At 41.7% G+C, this 8,556-nt stretch overlaps 1 protein-coding gene across 1 annotated transcript; it reads right to left on the reverse strand.

Moving 5' to 3' along the window:
- Nucleotides 1-3: 3 nt before the first annotated feature.
- On the reverse strand, nucleotides 4-4,819 carry LOC140854096 (ammonium transporter 3 member 1-like; the record flags this gene model as incomplete). Its single annotated transcript, XM_073249522.1, is given in 5 exon segments — nucleotides 4-65; nucleotides 68-220; nucleotides 3,339-3,624; nucleotides 3,908-4,272; nucleotides 4,275-4,819. Coding segments are annotated over 5 exon segments (1,146 nt in total), but the record flags the coding sequence as incomplete, so codon positions are not given.
- Between the last annotated feature and the right edge of the window lie 3,737 nt (nucleotides 4,820-8,556).

Below are 8,556 nucleotides of genomic sequence, written 5' to 3' on the forward strand. Positions count from 1 at the left end.
GTTGGTGACCGGGAGGAAGAGAGAGCACAGGGTGGGCTCCGCGAAGAGGCCGGTGGTGGTGCCGCGAGGAAGCCGGCGACGGCGTGGGTGTGGAACACGCCAAGGGTGTCGTCTACCTTCTGGAGGAGGGTCCAACGCTTGTGGACCACCATCATCGTGAACCAAGGGATGCTCCCGGAGAGAATGCCCATCACTATAGCTGCCCAACCTTGGACCAATCCTGAAGATCGAAAAAAAAAAGGTTTGAAGCCAATTTTGTGTTCGTCTTCCAATGACCTAATATATATATATATATATATATATATATATATATAATATATATATATATATATATATGTTTTTTTTCGGTAAGATTACATATATGTTTGTTCTATGATGAAATTGGTTGAGGTCAATTATATACATGATCCACATCTTCTTGCAGTCCTGGCTAATTAGCCTTTTCGAGTTGGGTCAGGTATCTTTGTCATCTTAGACCCAACCCAACTAACAAATGTTCTAAATCCGAATGTAATGTATCCTGTCATCTTCTTGCAGTCCAGATTCATGGTGAATGTCATGTTCTAAATCCGAATCCGGTCCAACTTTAAATTTTTCCGCTCAAACAATGCTTGAGTTGGTTTGAATCTAGTGAAGCCAGGTCAGGCTGGAGTGGGTTGACTCTTGGTGAAGTTGGGTGGTGCAAACCCTTCCAAGAACTCACATTTAAGTCTGATAACAACCCTTCCTTACTCGAGTGACAACCACAATGATAATTAAATGATAGAGAGGAGGAAACTTTAAAAAAAAAAAAAAAAAAAAAATGCAACACAAGGTGTACAGAAGTCCACGTACTACAAACCAATTGAGGGGGGGGAGAGGCAGTTCGAGTAGTATGAATGGAGCAAAATTATGTCCCTGTCGAACAATGGAGACAAGGTTTGAACATTCTTACTCAAATCGATTCTTCAAGCATCACGTGTTACGATGCTTTTGCACAAAGAAAGACTTAAGTCAATTATTGGCCCTCTTTTTGGTTCACAATTATCTAATTTTTTCTAGACGAATATAAATAAAATCCAGCTTTATCACAAAAGAAAGAAAGAAAGAAAGATGGCTAGCCTTTATTAAACTGTTGTCTGAAAGCAAGGTAAACAGGTCAAACAAGGTGGCCGAGAGCCACGCCACCTACAGCAAATATGGTAGCTGAAATAAATGTCCCATAATTTGTGTTCCAGGGAGAAAAACTATACAGTTTAAATTATTCAATCAGACTATTTTTAATTGTTATGCCTCAAACCTAGGAGCCCTAAGTACCGGAGAAATTAAAGCCCTTTTTAATCTCATATTGTGTCGCGCATCTCCAAACCAATTTCACCTAAGAATTTATTTATTTTCCAATGGAAGTTTATCTTGTGAAGAATAAGAAAATTAAGTGGTGAAAGATCTTGCCCACCCAACTCATCGATCTAATTATTAATGGACAACCTCACAAGCTCATATCATAATCACGTTTCTATCATATTATACTAGGACTGTGTAAACGTGCGGTACATCAGAAAAAATAAATAAATTTTCATTTTATTTGTAGTAAAAAAAATAAAAAGGAACAAGAGGAACTATCGAGTGCGTTCTAGCCTGTAAACTTTATTAACGAATGTAATTTTTTTTTTTTTTGGTAGCCTAAGAAAAATGCCACCTTCATTTCTCTGCAATCCAGCAAAAATTCATTATATAACAATATTTCCTATACATTTTTGGCCAGATATACTGCATCTACCACGATAATGAGTTGCCAGCCTTTAACCTACCCCACTCTAGAAGAAGACACCCCTTTAGAATATTCTTTCAAGGATAAGATTCGTGGTGATTGGCTGGAAATAGTCAAAGTTTTCTTAAACTAATAGCATGATGATCTTAATCCTTACTCTAAAGAAACATTTTTCTATTCTTTACAACGTTCTCTCGAAGCATTCCAGTGTATTTGCATTAGTCAATAAATATCTAATATTCTACTACGATAAATGGAATCCCCACGGATTCCAGGCGGCAGGGAGCTAGGAAATCAAGGACATGGGCCCCACTCGGGTGAGAGTACAAGGATACGAAATCCTTGGCTTTGGAGGACATCATTGTCATTAGATTTTCGCAGGGGCAGATCGAGATGGTATCAAAACCTACAGATTCCAAGTCAAGCTCTCCGGCGGAAGCTTCTCGAGATGATCCATTCACGAATAATTTATATCCATTTTTAATTTATTGTCGCCGTTGGACATGGAAAATTCTTCTGGCTCTACGATTGCCAGTCCCTCTTAACCTCCTCTGTTTATATTCTCTCGTCAACAGACGACAGGTGGGTGCTTCCCCAGCCTCCTTTAATCATCAGAAAAAAAAAAAAAAAAAAAAATCTCACGTCGGCTACATTAGAGCTTAATATCTTAATAAGAAGGGATTACAGATATATTTGATTGGAGGGAGTTAGATTTTGAATGAGAGCAGCTTTCATTCATTTGGTTAAAGGGAATCCTATTTTCATTTTGATTTTAGGGAGAAACGAGAATATTCCAATCCCTTAAAATCTAAAGTAAAATCAGGCTTGATTGGAATCGAAATCTGATTTGCAATATATTGAAATAGGAATCGGTGCATTCATATCCCTCAAGGCTTTTGGTTTGTAACTGCAATCAGAATCAAAATAGGATTTGAATACAAGAGGAGTAAGGATGGATTTTGGTGGATTAAAACATTTTCCTACAGCTGCAATTAACAACATAGAGATTAAAGATTATACTTTAGTCCTGTAGTGGACTCTTTGAGCACCTAATATCTTAATAAGAGGGTTTAAGGATATATTTGGTTGAAAAAAAATTGGACTTTGGAATGGAAATGAAAATAAGTATCTTTCATTTATTTGGTTGGAAGAATTCTATTCCCATTTCAATTTTAAGAGTGAATGAGAATATTACAGTTTTCAAAGTCAAAATCGAAATCAAAATTCATTAGAATAAAAATCAGAATTGAAATGGATTGGAATAGAAATCAGAACAGTCATTCCCTCCAAAGCATTTTGTTCATAAGTTGAATTAGCATCAATATAAGATTTAAATACTAAAAAGGAATAGGGATTAGATTTTTTTGAGAGATCGAAACATTTTCATTTCTCTTTTAAATCAGAATGGGAATAAAACCTTTCACACTTATCTGGGAGTCACTCATCCTTATTGTTAGCTCAGAGTCAATTTTCTCCGACCAAACATGTCCCGGAAGTAATGGTGATTAGGTAAGATTTTGTCTAACATCATTTTAAAAACTTAATTATCCATGGGACCCATAAATGCTGCACAAATATTTACACTTACCAGCACCAGGAGTGATGCAAACCAGCCCAGTAATCATCCCCTGAACTGCTCCAATAACTGACGGCTTCTTGAAGAAGATCACATCCAGCGTCGTCCACATCAGAAGGCTCGTGGCTGCGCATATATTCGTGTTCAGCACCGCCATGGACGAGTCAATATTAGCTGCATACGGGTCCCCTCCGTTGAATCCAGCCCACCCCATCCACAGCAACCCAGCCCCAGCAAGCATCAGCAGCACGTTGTTAGGTGGAAACCTCTCCCTATCCTTCTTCGGCCTCGGCCCAACCTAAACTCACATATAATTCAACATATCAAAACCAAATCTTTGAATGAATCACTCCAAGAATTGCACCCTCCATAGATCTAGATGAGAGATCGCAAAAGAGAAATCCCAATCCGTATACCAATTAGGTGATATAGTTGTTAAGCCTCCCTAATATATTTTTGCAGTCGAGTGGATAGAAGCTAGACACCAATCTTTCATTATTACTAAGGTCACAATAGTTCTTTCAATTGCAAACAGTACGCATGAAAGAGATAAATACGTAGAGAGAGTATATAGATGATACCCAGTAGGCGGCGGTGAAGCCGGCGATGCCGGAGGAGACATGGATGACATAGCCGCCGGAGTAGTCGATGACACCCCACTGGAAGAGGAATCCGCCACCCCAGAGGGAGAAGGCGCCGACGGTGTAGGAGAAGGTGAGCCAGAGAGGTACGAAGGCCATCCAGGCCTTGATGTTCATGCGGCCGAGAAGGGAGCCGGCGAGGATGATGACGGTGATGGCGGCGAAGACGCACTGGAAGTAGACCATGGAGGCCATGGGAAAGAAGGGTGTGGCCGTGGGGGTCTCGACGGTAGTGTGGTTGTGGTAGTAGTGGGTGGTGGCCGGGAGGACGGCTTGTTCGATGAGAAACTTCTGGCCGAGGGCGGGCCTGGCCTTGCCCAGAGGGGGATGAGCTTGTCGCCGAAGGACATGTTGTAGGCCCAGGTGACCCAGCAGATCCAGACGGCGGCGAAGGCGTAGAGAGCCATGAAGGCGGAGTTGACGGCCCACTTCTTCTTCACCACGCTGCCGTAGAGGATGACGAGGCCCGGCACGCTCTGGAGGCCGACCAGCGTCGCCGAGATCATTTGCCATGCGTTGTCGCCCTTGTTCAGCCAGTCGGGGGCGACCGTCGTGTTTTGGTACGCCAGGGGCACCGCGTCCCCCATGACTCCCTCTTTTTAAGGGCGAGCAGGGGGTGCAAGGACGATGACGCCAAGGAATTTTGATTTGCTTTTGATGTTGAGAAGGCGTGGGTGAAGGAGGAAGAGAAGACCGGAGAGGTCGGTATATAAGTAATGGTTTGTACAGTAGCGAGCTGGGAGAGTGAGGGACACAGGAGAATTGTATTGGGATTCTAATTAGTTAATCACTTCGGAATCTTCGTGAGAAGCATCACTCCAGTTTATTGAGGAACCCGATCATTTTTTTTTTCTTGTCTGTTAAAATGATTAGGTAATTTAAAAAAAAAAAAAGGAAAAAAATGTTATTGGATTGGTTTGTTTTGGCTAAGGGATGGATGGACACAGAGGGGTTTTGACCGGGGCTAGCTTGGGTTGGTATATTTGACCGTTGGGTTAGGTTGGAGAGCCATGGTGCATCGGCCATCCGGAGCTATTCCTGTTTCCAACTTGCTTGGGGCTGCCATCAACGGAACAAAAATCAGACAAAATTGTATGAAGTGAACTTCTATTTTTTATTATTTTTTTATTTTTTTTTGCCATGTGTGCATCTTAACAGGACTTCTCCTACAACCAGAGTTTGCCGGTCTCATGACTTAAAAAAAAAAAAAAAAAAATTATAATATATGCATCAAGAGCTAAGGGCCTTTAGTCCACTATCTAATCTTTTTTTTCTTTCTTATTAAGTCTTCGTCCATCTATTGATGAAGCTTTCTATTTTTTCTCAGAAAATGTATATTAGATTATCGATGACTAATATATTAGATATGTATTATCTGATCATAGAGTGAATATTATGAACATCATATTATAGAAATTATGCATCGACTTATTAAGAATATTAGATCATTACTGAATATATATTAAATAAATTTATAATATATATTAAAAAGTTGACGAATATATATCATCTGATCATATATTATATATCGATAAATATGATATTTTGAATATTATATATTTATTTATTTAGAGGTGTATATTAAACTCTCAGATAATTAATCTATGATGTATGCATTGCTTCTCCATATACTATGCATCTGAATTTTATATTTTAAATAATATATATTTATTTATCTGAAGATATTATTAGATGGTTGCTAAGTATATATCAAATAAACTTAAATTGCTATGTATCAACAAAACGCGAGATACGTATTAGTTTCAAACTTTGTATCACATAACTTCAAATTATATATAATTTTTTTTTTTAATTTTTAAAGTTACTAGATGGATTTAGATATTCACCCTGTATATTTTTCTCCGGCCTGTGCACCAGGGGATATATATATATATATATATATTTGTTTCCATCAACTTTCCCTGTATACTAATTTATTGGTCGCTAAGGACACAAGTGTTGTTGTCATTCCTTTGAACCGGAGAGCTCGTGCGCTGTGAAGCATCGCCGTAGCTTACACGTATAGGTAATTGAGGTCATGGACTGTCCACCTCCACTGTCCTCTTTTTGGGTGCGGTTTACTTCCATTAATATAAACAGCTCATCTCGATGGTACCCTTGTTTTCGTCCATTTCCTTTGACATATCCCAATCTGAAAATGTTTCAATCCACTCTATAACAACAGCAAATCAATATATATATATATATATATATATATATATATATATATATATATATATGTGTTACATGAATGCCTCCCAAGAAATCATGTTGCTTTTATTATGAGAATAACTTAATGGGCACCATGATTCATGTAACTTTTATTATAAGGCATGGAATTAACTTAGCTCAGCTTTACAAGATCCCGTGCCCGCAATGTCAAGTTACATGATTTTTTTTTTTTTTTGGGAGTCCTTCATGTAGAGTGCAAACGAAAAGTCAACTTGCGACACACAAAATTAATGAATGATAAGGATTAAAACAACCTAAAACAGCATAAAGGAACCAAAAAAAAAAAAAAAAAAAAACTACATTAGCTACCTACTAATATGTCTTATTAGGATTTGATGCCTCGAGATTCGATCTATATTAAGCCCACAACGAGATCCATGATGAAAAATGGAGTCCAACGAGATCAAAATCATCTCAAACAGAACTCGGACGGAGAAGATACGTGCTTTTGAAGTCGGCACGCAATTCGAAGCGGCGGAATATCGCCGACGGCGGGCCGGTGGAGTGGCGGGATGCCACCCAGCTTGTGGCAGCATGCGGGCCAGGTGTGCAGGGCGCGGCCAGGTGCGGGGGGCGCGGCCAGGTGCGGGCGCACGGCCTGGCCCAGGCGCGCGCACAAGGCATGGCCCGGGCCCAGGTGCCTGGCGCGGGCGCGGCCCAGGCCCACGCGCGCGGTCCAGCCCAGGCCCAGGCGCCACGCCTAGGGCCTGTACCCCGGTCCATCATGGATCGAGTGGTCCACAGCCCAGCGCGTGGACCGCATGGGCATTTCCCACGCGTTTCGCACGGTCCACGACACTGTTTCATGGATTGGCGCATGATCGGATGGCTCAGGAAGCTCTCGATCACGATCCAACGGTCCAAACTTGATCTGGGGTTTGTTTGGGCCTGTTTAGGAGATCTAAACCTAATCTAATTAGGTTTAAACCCTTTAAAATGGCCTGATCGGTGAACAGAAGGAGGGTGGCTCGTTTATGCTGTGATCGCGTGCGGCTTCGTATGGCCGTAGAAAATCCAGAGAACAAACCATGTGAAGAAGAGAAAGAACTGCCATATGCTGTAGAGAGAAGGAGCAGATCTCCTAGACAGCGGACAGCGATCACTTCAGGGGTTCAGGGAGGTCTTCCAAGAGAGAGAGCTTTTGTAAGGGGAACTTTTTGTGAGAGAGAAATTGGGTGTACGAGGGTTGAGGGTGAGATCTCCTCTTGTAAAATTTTTTCATAGTGAAGTTTGCATGCCCTGTGGAGGCGAGCTCTTTTGTGACTGATCCACATATTTTGATTGTTTTTATTTTATTTTTTCTTTCTTCCTGCTGCATCGTGCAGTACCAAAAAGGTCTTGGGAGGTAATGTCCTGGCCAGATATCCACCCAACAAGTGGTATCAAAGCGAGGTGGTACAAGGACGCAGATTGTAGCGGTGGTGAGCAAGACTGAAGATGGAGAAGATAGGAGCAATCAAGATGGAGATCAACAAATTTGATGGTAAGAGCAATTTCTCCTTGTGGCAGGCAAGGGTGAAGGACGTGCTCATTCAACAGGGATTGATTGATGCTCTCTTGTGCGATGAGAAGCCGACCACCATAGAGGTGCGGGATTGAAAATGGCTACAGATGTAGGTGGTGAGTACCATCCGCATGTATTTGATGGATCAGGTGGTGATCCATGTGCTGAGCGAGACTTTCCCGACGGTGCTGTGGTCGAAGCTCGAGGAGTTGTACATGGCGAAGTCTCTCACCAATACTCTTTTCCTCTGGAGACAGTTTTACCAGCTGTGAATGGTTGAGGGATAGAGCGTGCAGGAGCATCTAAGCCACTTTCAGAAGATCCTCACCGACCTCCTCAGCGTTGGCGAGAATGTTGAGGAGAAGATCAGGATGCTGGTTTTGCTAGCATCACTTTCTCCTTCATACGAGTCCTTGGTGACTGCTTTTCTAGTGAGGAAGAACACCATCAAGATGGACGAGATCACCGCGGCGATACTCCAAAAGGAGGTTCTTAGGAGGGAGAATCCAATTTCGAGCTCAGGTGGTAGTAGCTCAGCTTTGGTGGTTTTTGAAGGAGCAGGAGACGGTAGACGGAACGACAGGAGATTGTGATGAGGGCAGTCCAAGTCCAGGAGGGACTTGAGCAAAGCTAGGGGTTACTGGTGTGAGGTGTTGGGGCATCTAGCCAGAGATTGCTCTCAACTCAAAAATTGGACAGTGGCTGCTGTAGCGACGGCCGATAGTGATTCAGATGGAGATATCCTGGAGATATCTGACGAGGTATCTACTTCTTCCCAGCAGTAGATATTAGATTCTGTATGCACCCATTATGTATGTTGCAGAGAGGAGCAGTTTGACTCTCTAGAGAACAG

Source organism: Elaeis guineensis, chromosome 15 (genome assembly GCF_000442705.2).
Source record: "Elaeis guineensis isolate ETL-2024a chromosome 15, EG11, whole genome shotgun sequence".
NCBI classification, from domain to species: Eukaryota; Viridiplantae; Streptophyta; class Magnoliopsida; order Arecales; family Arecaceae; genus Elaeis; species Elaeis guineensis.